Source organism: Callithrix jacchus, chromosome 8 (genome assembly GCF_049354715.1).
Source record: "Callithrix jacchus isolate 240 chromosome 8, calJac240_pri, whole genome shotgun sequence".
NCBI classification, from domain to species: Eukaryota; Metazoa; Chordata; class Mammalia; order Primates; family Cebidae; genus Callithrix; species Callithrix jacchus.
The window spans coordinates 125,168,712-125,195,383 of NC_133509.1; the positions used below are offsets into that span (position 1 = coordinate 125,168,712).

The 26,672-nt window shown below is 42.3% G+C and overlaps 1 protein-coding gene across 5 annotated transcripts in view; it reads right to left on the reverse strand.

Moving 5' to 3' along the window:
* The window catches only part of NRDE2 (NRDE-2, necessary for RNA interference, domain containing), a 48,598-nt gene extending 23,412 nt beyond the window's left edge, over positions 1-25,186 (reverse strand). For 3 of the 5 annotated variants that reach the window (XR_013521466.1, XM_002754192.7, XM_035261257.3), the window contains exons 1-4: positions 25,086-25,186; positions 12,164-12,272; positions 10,734-10,967; positions 6,191-6,340 (exon numbers count right to left, since the gene is read on the reverse strand). Coding sequence is in view for 2 of the 5 variants with exons in the window: in XM_002754192.7 (XP_002754238.3) it covers positions 6,191-6,340; positions 10,734-10,967; positions 12,164-12,272; positions 25,086-25,149 (557 nt within the window). In the remaining 3 variants the exon portion in view is untranslated. The remainder of the gene's footprint in view (positions 1-6,190; positions 6,341-10,733; positions 10,968-12,163; positions 12,273-25,085) is intronic. The other 2 variants (XM_078335608.1, XM_054240275.2) reach the window with 1 other exon arrangement.
* Positions 25,187-26,672: the final 1,486 nt, after the last annotated feature.

Sequence of the window (26,672 nt, forward strand, 5' to 3'; positions counted from 1 at the left end):
CTAAATATCTGCACAGGCAAAAGCTAAGGAAAAGTGTACATTTTTCTGTATGTCTGTTAGCAAACAACGCAATTTAAAAATGGGCAAAAGATCTGAACTGAAATTCCACAAAAGAAGACATGAATAGCCAATAAGCACATAAAAAATACTCAACATCATTAGTCAACAAGGACAGGCAAATGAAAACCACAATGAGGTACCCCACACACCAACTAGAACCGTTTTTAATTAATACTTAAAAGGCTGACACCACCAAATGTTGATGAGTAACCTGGGGAGTAATCAGGACTCTCATCTGCTGTCAGCGGGAATGTAAACTGGTATAATCGCTTTGGGAAAAGATCTGGCCATTTCTTAAAAAACTAAACACAGACCTGACCTATGACCCAGCAATTCTATTCCTACATATTTACCCAAGAAAAAGGAAAGCACACGTCTACACAAAGACGTGAGCACAAATGTTTTCGGTAGCTTTATTCCTAGCAGCCAAACGTTGAAAGAGTCCACGTGTCCACCAATAAAAGACAGAAAAGTAAATGGAGGTACACACCCATACAATGGAACACTACCAGCAGTAAAAACAAGCTACTGGTAAGTGCCTTACGGATGGACGGATCTCAAAAACATTACGCCAAGTGAAAGAAGCCAGATACAAAAGAGTACACACTGTGTAATTCCACTTACGTGCTTTTTAGAACAGGTAAAAACTAATTGATGGTGGAAGAAAATTAGAACGGTGATTGCCTCTGGGAGGATGGGGTGCAGACACCAGAAAGAGCACAAGGAAACTTTTGGGGGTCGCAGGAATATTTCACATTTTAATAGAGGTCTGGGTTATAGAGGAGTGTATGTGTTTGTCAAAACTCAAGAGAATGAAGCTTTGTGCATTACACTGCATGTAAATTTTCGATCAAAAGAATAAAACTAAATAAATACTGACCTCTAGTTAATAATATACACACTGCAGTAGTTGGGGAGTTATTGATCTCAGTGTACTTTGAAATGCATCAAAAAAATAAGATGGGTTGATGGATGGACAGATATGATAAGCAAGTACAGTACAAGGTTAATGGTAGACGTGGGGGCAGGAATACGAGCATCCACTGTAAAATACTTTCAATCTTTACTGTGTATTAAAAATTTTTTCCTAATAAAACTGGAAATGCTGTGGGGAGCAAAAGGCAGGGGAGAACTGCCTTCATCTTCTGTCAGCTCCCAGGATGCTCTGCTCCACTTCACCCTGGTTCAGGGCCTGGCTCTCTCCCATCACCTCTATGGCTTCTCCACCGCCAACAGGTCCCCTCTGAGTGCCTCTGCCCCACTCACTAACCACACACGGCGCATTCCACTGTATGGGACTATTTTCTCACACAGACATAAACATTCTCTCTCAAACCCTTTGTCTAGTCTCCCTCCCAATTCTTTCTGGATTTTTCTCATGATAATCTCTTGCCATTCCATTTATGAGTCAAAAACAACCTTAACAAAGGTGTGATGAGATAAAATAGCACTAACGTCGTTCTAAACAAGGCTGTCATTCCCTAAGGAACAAACTTGAAGTTAAAAAGCTAGTTTTGTTCTCCTTAATTTTCTGTTAATAGTATTGATTCCTCATTAGTCTCACAAAAAACATACAGTATTTAAGATATTCATGAAATCTCCTGAAAAATGTTCACTGTTTCCTGACCTTAAACTAACAGCTGCATTTTTGTAAATTAGATGAAAATGATAAGAGAAGGAAAAAAAACATGTTACCGGCCTATATTACTATCTACTTTCAGATGCTACATGTGTTTCAGTACGTATTTACTGTGTGCACATATATCCTTTTGTTTTTGTTTTGTTTTTTTTGAGGCGGAGTTTTACTCTTGTCGTTCAGGCTAGAGAGCAATGGTGTGATCCTGACTCACTGCAACCTCCGCCTCCTGGGTTCAAGCGATTTTCTTGCCTCAGCCTCCCGTATAGCTAAGATTACAGACATGCCACCACACCCAGCTAATTTTGTATTTTTAGTAGAGACGGGGTTTCTCCATGATGGTCAGGCTGGTCTCGAACTCCCGACCTCAAGTGATCCACCCACCTCAGCCTCCCAAAGTGCTGGGATTACAGGCATGAGCCACCGCACCCGGACATCCTTTTTAAAAACAGTTGATATCACACAGTTTCAGGTCATCCTCCCTACTTAAAAGCATTTCCGCATACCATTAATCTTAGAAAATATAATTGCTATTGACTTCAAACTGTTCCATTGGATGGATGTGCCAATAATTTATTTAACCACTTCCCTACTGTTACACCTTTAGGTTGTATCCAATTTACTTAGCATTAAGATCTTAATAATTAGGACCTAGGCTATAATCTAACACAATATTCTCCCAAATGAAGGCACTTTTCCTATAAAATCCTTATCAAATAATCAACTAATGGCTGGGCATGGTGTCTCAAATCTGTGATCCCAGCTCCTTGGGAAGCTGAGGTGGGTGGATCAGTTAAGGCCAAGAATTTGAGACCAGCCAACATGGTGAAACCCTGTCTCTACTAAAAAAACAAAAATTAGCCGGGTGTGGTGTGGTGGTACATGCCTGTAGTCCCAGCTACTTGGGAGGCTGAGGCATGGGAATTGCTGCAACCCTAGGAGGCAGAGGTTGCCGTGAGTCAAGACTGCACCACTGCACTCCAGCCTGGGCAACAGCAATGCTCTGTCTCAAAAAAACAAAATCAGCTAACTTTCATTTGAATAATTCCAGAAGTAGGAACCCCAACTTTGTTTTAAGGTTCCATGAATGCCATATGTATATTTAATTTAAATGAATGCAGCTACTGGCTCTTGGCCATAAACAAAAGAAAACTAAAAACACACGGCGTGGGGAGGGGCAGAGGAAGGCCAAGTGCATTTTACTGGAGCACGCCTTTCTGCCCGGAATCTACTCAGTGGGTCTGCGCCCCAGGAGGAGTGGGGCTGGCAACACTGACTTGCCTTTCCTTGCTTGCCGTCCATTCTCAATGCCCTCACAGTGCCAGACTGCTCAGTCCAAATCCCTACCCCACTATTTACTAGTTGGGTGATTGTGATCAAGTTATTAAAAATATATAAAATAAAAAATAATCTGTGCCTCAGTTTCCTCATCTGTAAAATGTAAATAACATGCCTATATCATGCAGTTGCTATTAATTTTTTTTTTGAGACAGAGTCTTGCTCTGTTGCCCAGGCTGGAGTGCAATGGCACGATCTCAATCTTGACTCACTGCAACCTCCGCCTCCCAGGTTCAAGCGATTCTCAAGCCTCATACTCTTGAGTAGCTGGGATTACAGGTATGTGCCACCACACTTGGCTAATTTTTATACTTTTAGTAGAGACGGGGTTTCACCATATTGGCCAGGCTGGTCTCAAACTCCTGACCTCAAGCAATCCACCCGCCTCAGCCTCCCAAAGTGCTGGGATTACAGGCGTGAGCCACTGCAGACGACTAAAAAAAAATTTTTTTAGGGTCTCCCTCTGTTGCCCAGGCTGGAGTGCTATGATGCAATCACAGCTCACTACAGCCTCAAACTCCTTCAAGCAGTCCTCCCACCTTAGCCTCCTGAATAGCTGGGACTATAGGGACATGCCACCATACTCAGCTAAGTTTTTAATTCTTTGTAGGGATATAGACTCACTATGTTGCTCAGCCTTGTCTTGAACTCCTGGCCTGAAGCCATCCTCCTGTGTTGGCCTCCCAAAGTGCTGGGACTACAGGTATGGGTCACTGCACTTGGCCAAAAATGTTTATATATGTAAAGTCCTTAGAAGAGTGTCTGCCATACAATGAGGGTTAGATAAGTTTAAATTATTATTATTTTATCAAAGTTGGCTCCTAAACATAGGCCAAGTATTTTATCTGGTGTATAGCCAAAGAACTAACAATCTATTCCAAAAATGGAGAAAAACTGAGCTAAATTTCACTATCAGACAGTATATTAGTCTTAAAGGAATTTTCCAAATATAGTTTGACTCCAATTTTCAAGTTATACACTAACTTTAGAACCTAACCCCTGCTTACTTACCATATACTCGATACTCAGTGTCACTGCAGGATGCTCACGCGAGCAGAAGTGCTACTCTACACTGAGCCAAATCTGACTTCCTGGAACTTCCACTCATTAGTACTGGTTCTGACTTCACAAGTCACACAAAATATTGTCAATCCAGCCTCCAAGGGACGGTCTAACAAAGCTTAAAAGACAATGATCGGGGTTAGGAGGGGGGAAAAAAGAAAAAAAGACAATGATCATATCCCTGCCTAGGCCAAATGCCCATCTAGTCCTCACATGACAGTGCCAGTCAAATCCTAACTGCTCACCTTCATTTCAATGCTCTCGGTCTGTCAGCGTTCCTCCTAAAGTGTGAAAATTCAGTACCTGACATAAAATTGGGAACTGCAGAACCAACTAGTTCCACTTTGTCAACAACAGAATGATGAGGTTTTTTTCAGTTGCACTGGACCCACAGCTTGCAAGTCACAAGCACATGCAGATTAATCAAGTGTGCACAACTGGTGACCCCAAAGCCAAGGAACAAAAATGTCAACTGCATTGGGAACCAAGATACCTGAACCAAGGAGCATGGACCAAATTAAGAAGTGAGGGGAGCTGCTGCAATATGAACTTAAGTGCCAAGAACCCTACACTGTCTGTCTGCATAACCAATGAAACCACGCCTCGATGCATTTTCCTAGCTCCCTCACAGTTACTCTCTTCCTATAAAATACAGACCTCATCTGGCGGTGACAGATTCAAATGCTACCTCCTGTCAACCTTGCCATAAAGTTGCTTCTTTTCCTGAAAGCTGGTGCCATCGTACTGACTTGGGGCATTGAACCTCTTGCTCAGTGACAGTATTCCCACTGTCCTCTTACCAGCTCAGAGTGCCATGAGATCAATAACTTCCCAGACCTGGACACTAAAAGTTATATAGCTACTAATCCAGGCAAGATGTATCTTGTGTAAACTTTACCGAATTGCTAGGAAATCACAATGGGCTAAGCCCTCTAGCAGTAGTACCCCTGAGGTTTAGATTCAACAGGCTGTCTCCAATGACTCTCTTCCTGAGGTCTGTGCCATTCATTAGCAAAAGCTCAGGAGCCACTCTTTCTTAGTACATCCTCCTCTTTTCATCTTTTAATAAATACTAACCCTTTATATTTGCATACCAATTTCCAATTCCGTGTCAAATAATCTGATATGTGAGTGCAAGCCATGGCAGAAGTTACAATTTCCAATTTACGAATGAAGAAATGGAGGCTCAGACAGGTCAGGTGACTTGCCTGGGACTATACTGCTAGTAAATGGGACTATATTGCTTTATAAATTATCCAGTCTCAGGTATTTATTCATAACAGTATGAAAATGAACTAATACAGTATCCAATATTTTAGTTTCCCTGGGCCCCACTGGAGGAAGAACTGTCTTGGGCCACACATAAAATATACTAACACTATTGATAGCCGATGAGTTAAAAAAAAAAAAAAAAGAAAGAAAGAAAGAAAGAAAAATCACAAAAAAATGTCATAATGTTTTAAGAAAGTTTACAAATTTGGGTTGGGCCTCATTCAAAGCCATCCTAGATCACATGCAGCCCAAGGGCCATGGGTTGGACAAGCTTGGCCTAGAGGGTTTAGTAAGTACTCGAATATTTTTGATTGCCAGATTAGAGTGGATAAGTTCAAACTCATTACTAAAGCAAATATCACCTATTTTTATGATTATCTGATGGTGTATGCTAGAAACATTTTGAAAAAGTCCTTACCATTAAATGCCATTTTTAAAATGACAGATGTGGGGGGTAGATAAATAAAAAGCTTTGCAACTTTTAAAGACAGCAAATAGGTTAGCCTGAATGGTTACCAGATATTCTGCCACAATTAATTATTACAAGGTACTTTTGGATTCACTTATTAGCAAATATTTATTGAACACCTTTGGTGCCAGGCACTATGGCAAGCACCAGGGACAAGTAAGCTTAATCTGACTTAACTTCAAGTGTTAAGCTTTCTTTTTAGAATATGAGATGAGACGTGTGCCTGAACAATGTAATAAAAACCAACAGAATTGATGAGAGAGAGAAACAGGCAGGCAGACAGTGCTAAGAGAGCTCCGAGGAGAAAAAAGTTACTTTCCAACTTCGAAAACCCAGGTAAACAAGGTGGCTACCTTGCTATATCCCCTCGGTAGAGAGACTTGTATTCCCAGTTCGCAGGATCTGGTTTCTTATCTGTTCTGAAGGTTTCTCCTGTCACAGCCTGAATGTCCTCAAGCCAAACAAAGCGATGTCCAGTATCAGCTGCCGCATTATTTCCTTGACTGTGGGACAAAGGAAGAAGGGACTTTAAAAATCTTCCACTGACACAGTTGGCATTTTCAGCAATATTAAACACTCCAAACTCCACAAGGCATCAAACACATCGAAATACATAAAATGTACACGTGCCATAGAGATGGAAGAGGACTCTCGCTCTGGGCAAAGAGTTTTAAAAAATAAGGGAAGGCTGGGCGTGATGGCTCGCACCTATACTCCCAGCGATTTGGGAGGCCGAGGCAGGCAGATCACGAGGCCAGGAGTTCAAAAGGAGCCTGACCAACATGGTAAAACCCATCTCTACTAAAAATACAAAAATTAGCCAGGCACAGTGGCATGCACCTGTAATCCCAGCTATGTGGGAGGCTGAGGCAGGAGAATCACTTGAACCCAGAAGGCAGAGATTGCAGTGAGCCGAGATCACGCCACTGCACTCCAGCCCGGGCAACAGGGCGAGACTCTGTCTCAAAAAAATAAGTAAATAAAAATAAAGCAAAACCTGTCACCACTAAATGACACTCTACCAACAAAAGAAGTCTTCTTGTCTCAAAATGTAACCCGAATAATACAGGTGTACAGTTCTTTTAAATATTTCATTTAGATTACTGTATCTTGAATTTCCTTTATATTTATAAACAAGGTCTTTTCCTAAAAAGTATTCCTGCTCTGAGGCACCTTGGAGGGCTAGGCAGAGGCAACTACCACACCTCCAAAGGTGACAACCACTGACATTAATGTGCACTGCCCTAACTTCACCTAACTTACTTGAACGTGACTTCTTTATTCCAACTCAAAATTTCTTTAAAAAGCCACGGTTCTGAACTGCTCAGCCTCCACTATTACTTAGGCTTGGTCTCAGCCTCATTTTTATAGTCTGGACTCTATTCACCGTTTTGCTTATACGTGTGGACCTCATATGTAAAGGGCAGAATCACGAGGCTCCCATGAAGACAAGATCCTAAGCTATCTCTCTGAACCAATGTGTGAGCTGGCAGTCTTTCAGCTCAGGTACAAAAGGAACCCCTCCCAAGGCGTTGAGAGCTCTTCCCACATCTAACATCTTCTAGAGAAAATCAGTTGATAATGCTGCTGACACAAGAAGCTGCCAAAGTGGTCAAAACAGCCATTAACTGTTGTTCCATCTCTGCTTTTCAGCTCTGCCCAGGTAAAAATAAAAATTCTGGAGGCTTCTTAATTATTCTTGGCAGGGAATACAAGGGAATGACATTTCAGAAACACTAAATAGCTACTCAATACATAGTTGTTGAATGATGACCCTCAGGTTAATGTATGGAGATTTTAACACATCCCCTTCAGAACAACTGCAGAGGGCTTTCTGTCTACAAAAACCATAAGGGCCAATGAAAAGATGGAGAGCTTACTACAAACTGATTGATCCATTTGAGAAAGAAATGGAAAGCCAACTGGGAGAAAAAAAGCATAGGCCAGCTGCAGACCACTCCACCACTCCGGAGGAGTAATCAGGCATTTTCCTCTCCTACTGGGCTAAGGAAGCAGGATGTGGTAGTCTGGGCTCTGTGCGAGAAAGGAGCTGCCTCCACCTGAGGGGGAGGGAAAGCTCATCCCAGAAACCCAAGGTAAGTTAGTAGCTGTGGCCTCTGGGGAAGCCATTCGTCATCACCCTGAAACAGTCTCATGGGGTCTGCTACCCTCATAAACCCACTTTCCTGACATCATGGAAAGAGTCTCACAACTCAGTAATACTGTAGTCCTTGTCTATGTGGAAATAGTTCTTCCAAGTCACATTCTCTGGAAGAGAATACGTAAGTTAATAACAAGAAAGTAAAAAAGGACAAGAACAATCTTAATAAGGATATTCTATAAAATATCAACAAACTTAAAAATCATAAAACTATCCAGTTTTATCTGGATCATAAAACTCTGAGCTGTGAAGATCCCCTGACATGATTCAGCATAGACTGAAATTAACTATCCTTCAAGTTCTAAAGATAGTTCCTATGTGGTTTCGGGAAATCCTTTAAAACTCATTTTCCTCAGCTATAAAAAAGGACAAGTAGCTAAAAGGCGAATTTTGGGAAGACATAACAATTAAAGTAGCTTGCTTTAAAGACACAGTAAAAAGTAAGGATACCAAAAACATATTCATTCATTCATTCATTGAACAAAAACGCATGAAGTACTTACTCTGTGTCAGGCCCTGTGCACCAAGTACTGGGGGAGTATAGTGGTAAGCAAGACAGGCCTGATTCCTGCATTCAAAAATTCAGTCAAATTCAGAACCTTTTGGCTCAACTGCTTAATTTTTTCCTCTAAAGAGCAAGCTTGCAGCCGGGAATCGAGCGCACGGCCTTGGGCAGTTGAGCACCAAGAGCCCACCAATTGAGCTAACTGGCTTGGGCCGGGTGCGGTGGCTCACGCCTGTAATCCCAGCACTTTGGGAGGCCAAGGCGGGTGGATCACGAGGTCAGGAGATCGAGACCATCCTGGTCAACATGGTGAAACCCCGTCTCTACCAAAAATACAAAAAATTAGCTGGGCATGGTGGCGCGTGCCTGTAATCCCAGCTACTCTGGAGGCTGAGGCAGGAGAACTGCCTGAGCCCAGGAGGCGGAGGTTGCGGTGAGCCAAGATCGCGCCATTGCACTCCAGCCTGGATAACAAGAGCAAAACTCCGTCTCAAAAAAAAAAAGAGCAAGCTTGGGTTACAGGTAGAGCATATGAGATACAGAGAGGGCTACATTAATCTAGCTCCTCTGAGCCACACCGGCCTGCAGTGCTCTCCAACACAATCTGATGACAGAGGGATCCCGTAGCCTGCAGTGACTGGCTCTCAGAAGTAGCATTAACGGCCAGGTTCCAGACTTGTTCCGTTACAGAGCTCTCACTGACATCAATGGGACTTCTAAGCACACAATGGAAGTAATTAACTCCTGAAGGCCAGGCGCAGTGTCTCATGCCTGGAATCCCAGGACTTTGGGAAACTGAGACAAGTGGATTGCTTGAGGCCAGGAGTTCAAAACCAGCCTTGGCCAACATGGCGAAACCCCATCTCTACTAAAAATACAAAAATTAGCCGGGTGTTGTAGTGCATGCACTGTAGTCCCAGCTACAGTGTGTACCTATAGTCTAAGCCTGAGGCATGAGAATCGCCTGAACCTGAGAGGCAGAGGTTGCGGCAAGGTGAGATGACCACTGCACTCCAGCCTGGGTGACATAGCGAGACTCTGTCTCCAAAAAAAAAAAAGGGAAAAAAAATTCCTGAAGAGTTGCAAAAATATCAACAGCACTATTTCTTTTTTAAAGATGTTCTAGACAAGTACCTAAGTTTTCTCTCTTCTAGACCATCCAAGCAAAAAAAGGAAAAAGTTAAATAATCAACAATTCAGGTAGTTTCACCATATACCACCTGTCCCACCTACAGGCAAATACCCCTCTACTTAGGAGGACGTTCAACTAGGAACAGAGAAAAACCTGTATTGAGCACCTATGCCATGGCCGTTCTGCAGAATGCATTGAAAAATATGCTCAAGGTAGAAAGCAGAGTAGGTCAGGAGCAGTGTCTCATGCTCGTAATCCCAGCACTTTGGGAGGCTGGGGTGGGTGGATCAACTGAGGTCAGGAGTTCAAGACCAGCCCGGCCAACATGGTGAAACCCCATCTCTACTAAAAATACAAAAATTTAGCCAGTTTGGTGGCAGATGCCTGTAATCCCAGCTACTTGGGAGGCTGAGGCAGGAGAATTGCTTGAATGCGGGAGGTAGAGGTTGCAGTGACCCAAGATCGCGCCACTGCACTCCACCCTGGGCAACAGGAGTGAAACTCAGTCTAAAAAAAAAAAAAAAGAAAGCAGAGTAAAATATGGGAGAAATAAAGTCCCCAAGGAATGGACATACTGTAGTCATGAGCTGTTTTATACCACCTTCAACACAGTGGTCCTGAATAAATATGAAAAGGAAAAGGAAAAACGTGACAATTAATTAAGTGCTATGTTATCTTAAAGTGTGTGTGATCACGTACACACACAGAAGCTGGTAGGAGTGACCGAGTGAAAGACATATCAAGGCAGAGAAAGAAGACTTTGTTCCTCTTACCCTGAGTGTGGAGACCCACCGCCCTCGGACAGGGAACCCTTATCTATGCGGTGCACTGACTCACAGGCCCACTGTGGCACATCTGCCATCTTTTGAAAATCCCAGACTTTTTGTCTGAACCAGACTCACACAATCATTACTGTGTCTAATAACATTTCTCAAATAAAATCATGCCCCTGACTTGTTCCTTTTCTTTTTTAAGCTGATATAATGGTAGAGCTCTCTTCTGACTAAACGGTTATTCAAATATCTAATTTGCGGCAACAATTAAGGGAGAAAAACTCAAGACTTAAAATATCATAGGGACTCGAGAACAGCAACCTACTTCGGTTTCTCAGATTCCTTTTTACGGCCTCCGATGGCTCTGGAAGGTCTGTCCTTTTCAGAATCAGTGTCTGTCTCCGACCTACTGCTACTCGACTGTCCATGTTTCCTCTTTGTTTTCTTATGATGCTGATGCTTCCTTCTTTTCTTTTTCTCTTTCTTCTTTTTTCTGCTTGTTTGTTTGAGCTTTTTGTTAGTGTCACTTTCATCTGAAGGCTCTGATTTCAGAGGACTCCTGTTTGGGAAAACCAACTTTAGAATTACTTTCTAAAAAGACATAGGAAAAATAATGATCCGTAAATAAGTCAACCAATACTTAAGAGGGAACTCTATAAATGTTCACACGGATTTACTATTTGCCCACATATTAGACAGTAACTTCCTGCATTACACCTCACCTTCAAGACTTCGGAACTGGACCTCAAATAAAAACAGGTGAAGAAAATCTAATTTTAATAGTTTCTAAACCTATACTATCACATTTATACATCTTTAAATGAAAATAACCTACTACTTATCAAATATTATTTTTAAGACATTATGAAAGGTTGGCTGGGTGTAGTGACTCACACCTATAATCCTACTACTTTGGGAGGCCAAGGCAGGAGGACTGCTGAAGGTGCTTGGGAGATTGAGACAAGCCTGGGCAACATAGCAAGACCTCATCTTTATTTTTAAAAAATAAACTGATTAAATTTAAAACAATCATTGTAAAATGTTTATTTTCAGTGCCACATATTAAGCCAACATGTAGTTATTGGGGGAAAAAAAGCACATTTAATTGTGGTCCTTCTTTTTAGAGGTGACGACGAGCTCTTCTTCCTCATTACTGAAATATCAAATATCTACCAACTCCCTCCCATGCATCAACTACTCTCAATCTCCAAAGGCTTCTTACACATTTAGAGTACGGGGTTTCACAGCCTATTCACCTTATTAGTGAAACCACCTGGTCTACATTTGTGAGAGAGCTTATTTCTCAGTTCAGTGATCTAAAACAAAATTCTTTCACAGCTGAGGAGAGAGATGTGCCATCTTGCTTTCCCTGATGTTTTCAGGCCATTTTTAATCTTATCTTATACAAGCTCCCTCTATTTTTCCAAAAGGGTTGAAAATGCAACTAAAGAAATATCCGAATTATGATATTCTAAAGGTTACTAATGAGGTTAGTAAAGTTACTTGAGAATCACAATGATGCCATTTCCCTCTTGGCCTAATTACAGGCACTATCTGTGTCATGTACTTGCCACTGCAAAGCAAAGAAAAAAAATAGTACAAGAGGTAAGGAAAAACAGTCAAAGATCACCTCATTACTTTAAGTAAGAGTCTGACATAGCTCTTCTATTAGAGTTTTCTAAGGAGCATCATTTCAGCTAAGCTATAGACAGTAAGCTGACAAAAACGAAAACACATTTGTCAAACAAAAACTACCTCGACAGCGGTGACCCTTCAGAAACATGGGCTGTGGCTGCTTCAGGTTGTTGGCTCAGGGACGTTACGGATCCAACACAAAAGCTTGGGTTGCTCAGCCAGTCTAACTCTGCACAGGCAAAAGGAGAAAAGATCAATGAAATTAACTCAATATGATTCTAAAGCAGGAGATTTATCCATCTCATCAGCGGACATCCTAATTCACAGCCAACGTCAGCCGGACATTTTGAACAGTCAGTCCAAAGTCCACAGAAGCTGAACAGAATCCATGAAATTTTTATTTCACAAGGCATGGCTTTAATACACTCTAAAATATTCAAGACAGAAACCTTTCTGTGATACCAAGCTGCGGCTTAAGCAAAAGCCACGTAACAAGTACAGCCTAAAAGGCAACAAGGCATGATGCATTCCATCCATCCACAGTGTCTAATGAGTATGAATGCTTCCAGAGCATTAGGCTTTTATGACCTCAAATTTGATTCAGACAATTCCTAATTGTATTAATCCATTCTCACACTGCTACAAAGAAATACTCAAGACTGGGTAATTTATAAAGGAAAGAGGTTTAATTGACTCGCAGTTCCACATAGCTGGGGAGGCCTCAGGAAACTTAGAATCATGGTGGAAGGCGAAGGAGAAGCCAGGACCTCCTTGACGTGGTGGCAGCAGAGAAAAGAGTGAAGAGCCAAGGGGGAAGAGCCCCTTATAAAAGCATCAGATCTCATGAGGACTCTCTCACTATCATGAGAACAGCATGGGGAAAATGGCCCCCAGGATCCAACCACCTCCCACCAGGTTCCTCCCTTGATGCACGGGGATTAAAGGGATTGCAATTCAAGATTGGGGGGCACACGGAGTCAAACCATATCAATAACTGCATCTTAGTAAAGAGAAGACACCAGAATGTATGCTCTCTGACAACAGGTACTGTTTTAATCACTGGCTTATAGTAGGTATGCAACAAATACTTGTGAGAAAGACGAAGGAAGGAAAATCCCAAAGAAAGAAAACAATACTAAAAAAAGAAAAAAGAGAAAGAAGTGAGAGATTCTAACTTAAGTGCCTATTGCAGGCCAAACACCAGACTAAGCACTTACATCCTTTTCATCTGTTAATCCTCACAACAGGGCGCTATGGGAGGTATTATGATCACCATTTTATAGAAGAGGAAACTAAGACTCAAAGGGGTTAAGTAATTAGTAAGGTCATACCTAGGAAATGCTAAACAAATGCTTATGCAGCCTTCTACTGTCTTTTTCCTTCTGAGGTTGGCTCCCTTCACTTGGGGCTACTTCTTGGCAAAAGACATGTGAAACTAGTTCCTATTGCTCACTGAGATCAAAATTATTTCCTCAATAATCAGATTCTATCATGATCCAAAAAAGTGGGAAAAGACGGAACTAATAGTATTCAGGAAAAGATGCTCTCAAACAATTCCAGTATATTTCTACGTAAATATTCTAGATAGTGATGACAGCTGGAAGAAAGTGTAAAGAAATACAGACATCACAACGTACAGTGTGTGACTCTTCAAAGTCCTTCAGAAGACAAAAGAAAGGCTTTTTAAATTTGAGAGATGGGGTCTTGCTGTGTTGCCCAAGTTGACCTCAAACTCCTACACTCAAACAATCCTCCTGCTTCAGCCTCCCAAGCAGCTGGGACTACAGGCAAGCCACCACTGTGCCAGGCTTTTGAGGATGCAATTGAGGCTTTGCCGTATGGCACTACTGTGGGGGGAAAAATTCAGAAAGAAATAAAACTCAGCCAGCACATCTATTATATTAGCACTTTGAGAAGCCGAGAGGTGAAGATCACTTGAGCCTAGGAGTTCAAGACCAGCCTGGGAAACATAAGCAAGACCCCATCTCTATTTTAAAAAATGAAAGAAAGGAAGGAAGGAAGAAAAGAAGAAAAGAAAAGTCTTGGGTTTTGAACCTGAATCATCAGGGACACTCTGTGACCATCATGCCAGTTGAATGACCTTCTGCAGAGCAAAAGTTATTTTCACCTGACAAGAAGTTGTGTTTTGTTCTATTTTTTGATAGTATATTAAGAGTGGACATGCATGGAATATTAGAAAGAATAATCACTGTGTGCTAGGCCTGGAAAGATCTTGGAAGTCCTCTAGTCCATAGACTTTCAAACTTTTCTTAGGCAAGGAATTCACTTTTCAAATAGAATCTTCCAGAGAAGTTCAAAATTAAGAATAGAAAAGGCAGGGATAACCTCTAGTTGGGAGTTCAGAGAGAGGAGCTGGGTCTGAGATGGCTCTTCAGAGCACAGCCTGGACACCTCCCCCTCACTTATAGACCAACAGCTGGAGGCCCAGCTGTGGCTAAGGGCACACATCTGGACCTGAATCTGTGATTCTTCATTCAGCTCCCTCCACTCCACACCATGGAGCTTCTCTTCACTTCCTCAACTAGGGAGGCTAGTTCTCCTAAAGTCTCCCTGCAACTGGTACATGGCGCTTTTATGGCAATCTTCACATTGTAATCTTATTATCTTCCCACTATACTCTAAGCCAAGCATCAAAACTCAAATCCTTATAGAGACCAGATTAGTAATGACTACTGAGATACCACAGAAGTGGCAAAAGAAAAAAAGAAACAAACAAAAATATTCTGCCAAACAAATAACCAACCAGCTTACAACTCTTACATCCAAGTTTCCAGCTCCTCCCCTCCTCCCACCTGTCACTTCCCAAACTATAGGCCCCATGAGGGCCGGGGCCATGACTATTCCCTACTATATTTCCAACTCCTAGCACAGTGCCTTGGTACAAAGCAACTGGACTCGATAAATGCCTGTTGAATAAATAAAATGAATGAGGATATGGACCACATCCTTGCATGTTTATAACCCCAACACCTAATCAAATGAACAAACTGAAGAAATTTGAAATCTTCAAAAAAAAAAAATCCATTATCTGGGCATAAAGCACAACTAGCATAATTCTTCCTTTCTTCATTATAAATGTATATTCAAATATTACATAAGTTACTGAATACCAACTATACGCCCAGGCACAGGTCTAGGTATTGGGGGTACAGTGGGGAACAAGAAAGGTTCTGCTCACATGGTGCTTACAATCATAACCTTCACTGTCAAATAATGCACTTGGAGCCAGGCACGGTGGCTCACCCCTGTAATCCAAGCACTTTGGGAGGCCAAGGCAGGAGGATGACAAGGTCGACCAGCTTGGCCAACATGGTGAAACCCCTTCTCTACTCAAAATACAAAAATTAGTCAAGCATGGTGGGGGGACACCTGTAGTCCCACCTACTTGGGAGACTTAAGCAGGATAACCGCCTAAACCTGGGAGGCAGAGGTTGCAGTGAGGTGAGATCGCACCACTGCATTTCAGCCTGGGCGACAGAGCAAGACTCCATCACAAAAAAACAAAAAAACAAATACACCTGAATTGTAAGTTAATTCAACATAATTCTGGAGAAAGTTATCTGAGATGAAAAGATGCTTTATTAATCAGATTGCAAGTCCTTTTCAATAATTACATCCTCACATAATTTACATACTTGATGGATATAAAACATGTACACAGGTAATTACGCCAATACTAAGCAAGATGTAACATATATAGAGAAGACCAGCAGCACACCAAATGCCTATGATTTAAGAAAGAGAATCCCACTGGCTGACAAATCTTTTGTCCTCTCACGTTAGTAAATTACAAGTTGGCTTGTGCCTGGAAATTAAAACTCTGCCATACATTTTATTATGCATACACACCAAGAAACGTGGAAACATCAAGCAGAAAAACCACTTTAGAACTAGTGACTAACAAAAATAGGCAGGTATCTGGTAGAAATGTAGCATGTATAAATTTTCAGGGTAATTTAACAGAAAATAATATAATGAATCATCGCTGAGTAATTTAAGCTGAAATACTTTTTATGAACATTTATTATGTAACACTATTTCTCCATCACTAGTTAAAATGCTTTAATTCAATTATATTACATATAGAGGGAGGAAAAAAATTGCCATGAAAAGATTTAAACTTTAAAATAGATTTTAAATTATAATTGGACAGAATACCCAAGTTCTACATCCATTTCCCTTTTATTATAACAAAATAGCACTGATTACTAGTTTTTTTAGGTGAACTCGGAGGTAAGTGCTCCTCCAGAGATGGCAATTCAAAACATTTCTAGGGCCAACTGTATAAATAAAGTCATGTATATATTATGGAAGAGATTTGTTCCTTTAAAATGAATAAGCCAAGCTCTTAGTTTTGATTGGAACTCTCATTTTCTGACAAAGGATCTGGGAGCACAAACTTATTTATACAAAAGGCACCAGCAAACATGGCTGAAAACTGCATTTAGGATGATTATTCCAGAGAACCTGAGCAAAACCAGCTGTTCCAAGGCAGTTAACCTACCATTTGAAGAAGCCCAGTAATTCCAAAGGTCCTTTATTATACATAAAGGACCAAACCCCAGTGTTCTAATATCATAGCACGGTTTGGAACACAAGCTCTGTAGGTAGAAGGACTTGTGTTCAAACTGGTTGTTTCTTAGTTGTGCAACTCTGAACGAAATAATTTCTGAGTCTCTTTTTTTTAATTGGGTAATTTTTAACTAACAGCCAGGTACTGCTCTAGGTGCTAGGAATGCAAGATGAATAAGACAAATCCAACAGTACCCTCATGGTGCTGTCCTACGAACCGTCACTTACACACAATGTGACAAATTCAGAGAGAGAGAAAATATACCGGGAAGAATGACAGCATGTCCCCTAATTCAAACAAGATCTGGATCAGAGAAAACTGCCTGAGAAAATATCTCAGCTAAGATCTAAAGGAGGAGGAGTGAAGGAAATAGGCTCCTAGAAAGTGTCAGGAAACAGACACTGAGAAATAGCATAAGTGATTGCAGCTTGGCCATTGGGACTGAGGGGAAATCGGGGCAAAATGAAGCAGGAGAGGTAGGGCCTTAAAAAACATGTTTGAGAGGTTGGCATTACCCTAAGAGCAATGGGCAGATAGTCACGTTTTGAATGACAGTGGCAAAATCAGATACACCATTTGAAAAATCAGTAGCAAAGAATACTGTTTAAGAGCACATGTTTTAGGCTGGGCGCGGTGGCTCACACCCATAATCCTAGCACTTTGGGAGGCCGAGGTGGACGGATCATTTCAGGTCAGGAGTTCGAGACCAGTCTGTCCAACATGGTGAAATCCTACCTCTACCAGAAATACAAAAATTAGCCAGGCATGGTGGTGTACACCTGTAATCCCAGCTACTCAGGAGGCCGAGGGAGGGAATCGTTTGAGCCCTGGAAGCAGGGGTTGTAGTGAGCGAAGATGCCACTGCACTCTAGCCTGGGCAACAGTGAGACTCTGTCTCCAAAAAACTAAGAGCACACACTTTGAAGCTTAATTGCTGAGTTCAAATCCTGACTCTGTGACTTACTAATCACACGACCTTCAGGAGTTACGTACTGGGCTCCCTCTGCACATACAGTTGAACAGTACTAACTTCATAGGGTTGTTATGAGAATCACTAAGTTGGTATTTGTAAGGCATTTAAACCAGGGAATGGCACATAATTTTTTTGGCGGGGGAGATGGAGTCTCGCTCTGTCGCCCGGGCTGGAGTGCAGTGACATGATCTTGGCTCACTGCAACCTCCACCTCCTGGGTTCAAGTAATTCTCCTGCCTCAGCCTCCCGAGTAGCTGGGACTACAGGCACATGCCACAACACCCAGCTAATTTTTTATATTTTTAGTAGAGATGGGGTTTCATCATGTTAGCCAGGATGGTCTCAATCACCTGACCTCATGATCTGCCCCCCTCAGCCTCCCAAAGTGCTGGGGTTACAGGTGTGAGCCACCAGGCCCAGCCATAATATTTCTAAATAAAGACATTTTAAAATTCTTGCAACATTGTGGAAAGTGGTTCAGAGAGCAAAGGTAGGGCTAATGGTGGGGACGCTACTTTAGGAGGCTGCTGTAGTAATCCAGGGGACAATGATGGCAAAAGTTAGGTAGTGGTAGTGAGATTACAGAGAAACTAAGGACTTTCAGAGTTGTTTGGAAGCATGAATGAACTGAATGGGTGGAAGTGGGGAGTCAAGGTATGTGTCTAAGTTTTGGTTTGGGTGAATGGTAGTGTCGTTTTCTGATTTGTGGACACAGGAAGAAAAACATTTGTGGGGAAAAAGATAATGTGGTTAGTTTCTTCCCCAAATATAGATAATATGTCTGCTTCATATAATATGAAGATTAAATAAACTAATACACCATCTTCCATTCCAAATCTGTCAAATATGTGATTCCCAAGCAACAATGTATTAGGGTACACAATCCTTGTCAACAATCTGAGGGTAGGAAGAAAAGCTCCAGAATTAAAGGGGTCAGACAATGGGGGCTCTCCGCTGCTCCTGACACAATGGATGCTCCTATTCCTGTTTGTTGAAAGAATGAACTTTGCTAAACACAGCCCCAACAGACTCCTTCCTGAATGTGATACCTACTTAATTCCTAGCCTCTTTGTTTTTTTTTCTTAGATGGAATCTCACTCTGTCACCCAGGCTAGAGTGCAGTGGTGAGATCTCAGTTCACTGCAACCTCTACCTCCCAGGCTAAAGCAGTCCTCCCACCTCAGCCTTCCGAGTAGCTGGGACCACAGGCACATGCCACCACACCCGGCTAGTTTTTGTTGTTGTTGTTAGAGATGGGGTTTTGTCATGTTGCCCAGGCTGGTCCCAAGCTCCTAAGCTCAAGTGATCTGCCCGCCTTGGCCTCACAAAGTGCTGGGATTTCAGGTATAAGTCACTGTGCCCGGCCCTTGGCCTAACTTTCAAAGGTAGCCAGAACGAGGAAAGCAGTGGCCCTTTCACTCATTTTGGTATTGGGTGTATTTCCTGTCCAAGTTGAATGTTTTTTTTAATTGAAACTCTGCACTCACTTGCTAGCACTACTTTACCTTTTTATAACATTTTTTATAGCGTAAGGCAAAAAGTACACTGCTTCTATTTATAACAGCAAAAGACTGGAAACCGTCCAAATGTCCTTAATAGGGGACTGGTTGAATAAAGCATGTGACAGCCACACGATGGAGTTCTGTGCACTAGTAAAAAGAAATAAGGAAGATCTCCATAGAGTGTAGAGCGATCTCCAGGATCCAAGGTGAAATGCAGAACAGTGCACATTGAAGAAAGAGAGGGGAAATATGGTTGCTTACAGAAAGGAGGAAAAATAATGGGAGGATACCATTGGCTAATGACGATGGTAACCTGCAGGGGAAGGAAAGTGACAGGCTGGAGGAACAGAGACGGAAGCTTTCTCTTCTCTGAATATACCTGGTTTACATTCTCAACGTTAGACTCAGCGTTTTACATCATTATAAAACAAAACCAAATTCAAAAGAAAAAACAATCCCTAAAAATGGAAAACGAATGGAACAAATATATCTAAATATCAAACTGGTGGTAAAACCATACAGGGAATTGTTTCAAGTGATTTTCAAACCCAGTAATTTGACCACATATCCACTGTGGGGTATGTCCTTAAAACAAATAGACCCATAAAGAAATCTGAAACTGTTAGTATTAGTCACATTAATACTGTCATTTTGAACATATAAAGAAGTTTTAAAATTAAATAAAGAAGTAAAAACTTCATAATCTTAAATTTGGACTGAAAACACTAATATGAATTCCTGATGTATTTTTCTCTTCCTGGTTCCATCCACTGAAAAAGTCTAGAAGTAACGACCACACCGTGGTGATGATACCCCTAGGAACCCAGCATGTGGTTTTCATATATCCACACCATTTTCCACTAAAAGAAATCAGGATTCCCTGGAGAAATGAACAACTCCAGGCCACAGTAGAAAACTTAAGCGATGATCGCTGGACATCTCTTAGGACAGAAAGCAAGAAAGCTATGAAATAAAGACGATTGGGTCAGGCCCAGCATTTTGGCTCATGCCTGTAATCCCAGCAGTCTGGGAGGCCATTGTGGGAGCACTGCTTAAGGATTCAAGATCAGCCTGAACAACGTAGCAAGACCCTATCTCTAAAAAAAATAGTTAAATCGTCAGGTGCAGTGGCTCACACCTGTAATCCCAGCACTTTGGGAAGCCAAGGCAAGTAGATCACAGGGTCAGGAGTTTGAGACCAGCCTGGCCAACATGATGAAATTCCATCTCTACTAAAAATATAAAAATTAGCTGGGTGTGGTGGCGGCACATGCCTGTAATCCCAGCTACTTGGGAGGCTGAGGCAGGAGAATCGCTTGAACCCGGGAGGCAGAGGTTGCAGTGAGCCGAGATCGTGCCACTGGACTCCAGCCTGGGCAACAGAAAACCAAATAAATAAATGAATAAATAAATAAGTCAGCCGAGTGTGGTGGTGTACACTAGCAGTCCTAGCTACTCATGAGGCTGAGACAGGAGGACTGCTTGAGCCCAGGAACTGAAGATTATAGTGAGCTATGATCGCCCCACTACACTCCAACCTGGGCAACAGAGTGAAACCCCATCTCTTAAAAAAATCAACCTACCTGCAATAGATGGAAATATAAATGCTAAAAATTCATGAGCTCATAATGAAAACAAAAAAACCTCACACCTCATTGGTCACCTCTAGAAGTTACTGGGACCCCAACTCATTATTCTGAGACTAACAAAAGAAATAAATCAAATATTTATCCTAGGCCGAGTGAGGTGGCTCATGCACTTTGAGAGGCCAAGGCAGGTGAATCGCTTGAGGTCAGGAACTCAAGACCAGCCTCGCCAACATGCTGCAACTCTCTCTCTACTAAAAACACAAAAATTAGCCAGGCATGGTGGCGCACCCCTACAGTCCCAGCTAATGGGGAGGCTGAGGCAGGAAAATCACTTGAACCCGAGAGGCGAAAGTTTTAGTGAGCCAGGTCTCGCCACTGCACTCCAGCCTGCGTGACAGCTAGACTGTCTCAAAAACAAAACAAAACAAAAAAAAGTATTCATCCTCTCTTTCTTGCCTAAACTATATTCAGGGTATCCTAATAGTTCTTCATAGAATAACTGATATTAACAAATATAGGAGAGGCCGGGCGCAGCAGCTCACGCCTATAATCCCAGCACTTCGGGAGGCCGAGGTGGGCAGATCAACTGGCTGTCAGGAGTTCGAGACCAGCCTGACCAACAGGGAGAAACCCCATCTCTACTAAAAATACAAAAAATTAGCTGGGCGTGATAGCACATGCCTGTAATCCTAGCGACTCAGGAGGCTGAGGCAGGAGAATGGCTTGAACATGGGGCGGGGGAGGGGCAGAGTCTGAGGTGAGCTGAGATCATGCCATTGCACTCCAGCCTGGGAAACAAGAGCGAAACTCCGTATCAAAAAAATAACAATAAATAAATGTGTGTGTGTGTGTGTGTATAGAAGGAATAATACAATTAGAAAATAACCATTTTGCAACCTCAATGAAATAATAATGGACCTAAGCAATTATCTAAATGGCTGCAAAAATCATTAGGTGTAAGGTTGACGGGCTACTTCATGTGGGATGAATCAGGTCGCAAACACATGAATCCACTGGTCAACCTTAACATCACTAAAAGAGGGAACATTAGACAGGGAGTCCTCTTGATTTGACTTGACAGCAAATGCACTGATCCCTCTTTTTAATTTTTTTTTTTTGAGACAGGGTTTCACCGTGTTGGTCAGGCTGGTCTCAAACTCCTGACCTCATGTGATATGCCCACCTCTGCCTTCCTAAAGTGCTAGGATTACAGGCATGAGCTGAGCCCAGCGAGGTACTTTCAATGAAAAGATTAAATCTGAATCTAATTAATTGATTAGATCTAAATACCAGTTTACAGGAAATACCGGGATACAGAAGCATGTTAAGTGACACTATGAGGATTTGGTGGGAAATGTCGACAGGACAAATGACACAGTTTCCTCAACAAATCCATCACATGGGAAAATGAAGAGGGAGAAACTGTTATATTGAAAGAGACCTAAGGCATATAGCCACAAAATGCAATGTTGGCTTTATTTTGGAAATTGACTTGAACAATCCAACTATAAAATTCCATTTTTGAGACATCTTGTGAAATTTGAACACTGCTAAGTGAAAATGACCAGAAAAGAATTATGGCTTTTTTCATTACCAGAGATAATGTGGTGTTTAAATTTTTTAAAAGACAACACTTTATAAAACATACTTTTACACATATTTTCCTGATGGTGGATATTAAGAGAATGTCAAATACTATTTAAGAGTAAGACTCCTCTGCAAAATTTTGATTCCCCTCTCTCAAAATAAAAAGATAAAGCTTTGATGGGTTATTAAAGATCACAATCCTCCATCATCATCAGCCCAACCATATTTCCCAAGGCTCATCTTTCCACCACTGTATCTCCAGACAAACTAGACAGATTTACAGTTCTAATACTTTCCTTCTGCAGGCCTTGAAGGCCCTGGTATACCCTTCCACCATCTTTATTTGTCCAAATTCTACCCTCTTGAAGATTCATCCAAAACTTAGCTCCTGGCCAGGCACAGTGGCTCATGCCTGTAATCCCAGCACTTTGGGAGGCTGAGCCCGGAGGATCACTTGAGCCCAGCAGTTTGAGACCAGCCTGGGCAACACAGCAAAAACCTGTCTCTATTTAAGGGGGAAAAAAAAAAAAAAAGTAGGCCAGGTACAGTGGCTCACACCTGTAATCTCAGCACTTTGGGAGGCTGAGGTGGGTGGATCATCTAAGGTCAGGAGTTTGAGACCAGCCTGGCCACGATGGTGAAACCCCATTTCTACTAAAAATACAAAAAATTAGCCAAGTATGGTGGCGTATGCCTATCATCCAAGCTACTCAGGAGACGGAGGCACAAGAATCACTTGAACCTGGGAGGCAGAGGTTGCAGTGAGCTGAGATTGCGCCACTGCAATCCAGCCTGGGTGACAGAGTGAGACTCTGACTCAAAAAAAAAAATTTTTTTTTAAGTAAAAGAAAAAAAAATTAGCTCCTAAACAAAGCCTTATTTGAACCTTCTATTAGAAGTAACTATTCCTGGGCCGGGTACAGTGGCTCACCAGTGTAATCCCAGCACTTTGGGAGGCCGAGGCAGGCATATCACAAGATCAGGAGTTCGAGACCAGCCTGGCCAAAATGGTGAAACCCGTCTCTACTAAAAATACAAAAATTAGCCAAGCATGGTGGTGAGTGCCTGTAGTCCCAGCTACTTGAAAGGCTGAGGCAGAGAATCACTTGAACCCAGGAGGCAGAGGTTGCAATGAGCCAAGATCGCACCACTGGCTTCCAGATTGGGCAACAGAGCAAGACTTGGTCTCAAAAAAAAGAAAAGAAGAATTAATTATTCATGTAGTTCACCTATGATAGCTATAACATCCTACCTTGTGATATACACTTTTTTTAGGTGCACTCATGCATTCATACAGCACATAATTATTAAGTACCTACTACTGATCTATATATCCAACAAATATTTGTTGAATACCTATCATATTTTGGACCTGTGCTAGGAGCTAACTATGCTACAATCAATAGACAAACACTGCCCAACCTGATGGATATTACAGTCTAGTAAAGGAAGACCACAATATTATACAAGAAATTACTCTCAATTATGAGAAATAGGATGAGTGCAGTGGCCCATGCCTGCAATCCTAGCATTTTGGGATGCCGAGGCAGAGGATCGCTTGAGCTCAAGAGTTTGAGACCAGCCTGGTCAACAAAGTGAGACCTGGTCTCTAATAAAAATTTTTAAAAATTAGCTGGGCCTGATGGTGTGCACACCTGTAGTTCCAGCTACTTGGGAGGCTGAGGCAGGAAGTTGAGCCCAGGAGTTTGAGACTACAGTGAGTTATGACAGTGCCACTGCATTCCAGCCTGGGCAACAGAGTGAGATCCTGTTTCAAAAAAACTCAAAAAATTATGAGAAACGTTACAAAAAGTGTAGAAACTACATGATAGGATATAAGAGAGGTGTAAGACTCAACTGGGCACATAATTTAGAATTATGTCACATGTGGCACATAATTTAAAATTACTTTTTTTTTTTAAGAGACAAGGTCCCCCCCAAAGTAGGATGCGGTGGAACGATCATGGCTCACTGCAGCCTCAAACTTCTGGGAAGCGATCCTCCCACCTCAACCTCCTGAGCAGCTGGGACTACAGGTGTGCACCACCACACTCGGCTAACTGTTTTTTTAAGAGATGGGAGTCTCCCTATGTTGCCCATGATGGTCATGAATTCCCTGGGCTCAAACCATCCTTCCACCTACAGGCGTGAGCCACTGCTCCTGGCCAGGATTACTTACTTTTTAAATGAACTATGTACCCCAATTTTTAACAATGCAGCTCTGTTGGAAATGTCTGGGGCTTAAGTAAAATATGCAAAGCTATAACTTGATACACAGTAGGCCCACATCACTGGGTGACGTGCCCATCCAGAGAGAAACTGATTAGGATTTGGATATTAATCCCCTAGCTCCAAGCCTGCTAAGTAATATCAACCTAATAAGCATTTCAGAAATAAGTGTAACAGGAAAGGAAGGAATATGTAATAAAAGCATTCTGCATTTGCATCAAGGGTTTTTTTGAGATGTCGAGTATCATTGGTCCCATTTTAAAGATGAAGTAACTGATGCTCGAAAAAAGAACAGGACCTAACAACATCATAATACAGAAGTCCCAGCTCCAGGGCATGTACCCATCTTTCTCCACCTCTCCATAACTCTACAACCCCGGCCCAGAAGAGTCCTCTGGGCCCGAGACCTCGGACGAGGTCCCGAGCCCTTCCCAGAAGGCTTTGCAGCGCCGCGGAGAACCCTGGGATACAATGGATACACAAATCCAAGATAAAAGTCTAGACCTGGGCCCCAGAAACAGCCTCTTATGCCCTCCAAGTACCTTCTTCGGCTCATTTGTGTGCTTACCTTTCCTGGAGCTCCCACTATCGGGGGCCTCGCTAACGCCCGCAAAGGCCGGGAACAGCGCCATGACCACAGGCCGCACCGCCGTTCCTCGCTACAGAAATGGCGCCGGAGAGCGAGCGCCGGTCCGAGGACCCCGCCGTCGCGGTGCACTCTGGGAAATGTGGTTTTCCCGGTGCTTTCTAGGGCTTGACCCCGAAGCGGGAGGGGCGGGGTCCAGAGAGTAGGATCATCATGGCACGGGGACAAGGCGGGGCAGGGAGGCAGGGCAAAGCAGGGCAAAGCAGGACCGCGCGGGGCCAAGGTGGGCGGGGCAAGGAATGAAGGCTTCCTAGTGCTTGGGACACTGTGAGAACCCGAGCTGCGAAAACCGGGGGAGGGAATTGTTCACCGCGGAAAGGGACTGAGGAAATTGGGATTCCAATTCGACCCGTAAATTTAGATCATCCCTTGCTAACCGGGTCAACTTAAACGCTCTAAGCATTATTAGTTTCCTTATCTGCAAAATGTTGAGAAGATTAAACGAACATATTTATAAAGGGCCTAGCATTGAGTCCGGCGCATGAAAAGCACTTAATATATGTTAGCTATTATGTTAGTTATGATTGCTAGTTCGGTTCAAAGTCATGTGAGATATCCTAAGTTCAATCAGGTTGCCATATTAAATGCCCCAGAACACGGAAAAATGGAAAGTCCCATCAAGATCAAGTGTCTTTTGATAGTTAGAAAATATCTGACTATGAAGTATTCTTGACTCCCGTCCCCACCCCACCCCAAAAATCTAATTACACCTGCTACCAGAAATAGAGAATAAAGGAACAACTTAGAAGACTCTGTACCACCAAGAAACAATTAGCCAAATCTAGAATGTGGGAAATTATAGAAAACAACCGTGTTTCCTTAACACATAGATGGCTTTAAGAGGGCAGGAGAGACTCATAGATTCGAAGATCTCACAGACACGTCAAGCAAATACAATATGTGGCCTCATGATGATTCTGATTGGACAAACTGTAAAAAGACCTTTTTAAGATAGATGGAGAAATAAGAAGGTAGGCAGAGTACAAACAATTCACTTTTAGATGTACTAAGGTACTAATGTGACCCAGGTGACCTTTATTTATTTCTTTATTTTGAGACAAGGTCTCCCTCCGTCACCCAGGCTGGAGTGCAGCGGTGTGATTTCTGCTCACCCTCAAACTCCCCAATTCAAGCAGTCCTCTCACCTCAGCCTCCCAAGTAGCTGAGACCACAGGCATACACCACTATGTCTGGCTAATTTTTTTTTTAATAGGGACAGGGTTTCACCATGTTGCCCAGGCTGGTCTCAAATTCCTAAGCTCAAGCAATCCACCCCCCTCAGCCTCCCAAAGTGCTGGGATTGCAGGCATGAGCCACCACACCCAGCCTGAGATGACTTTTTAAAGTTCTTATATATTAGAGATATATACTGAAGTTTTTGCAAGTGAAAAGAGATAGATAAATGAAGATATATTTATTGGGATCCCAGGGAGTTAAAGATCTTTAGTTAGATAAGAAATACATTAGAAACCAGAGGTGCAAATGTAATCATCTAATCAAGGGATGGAT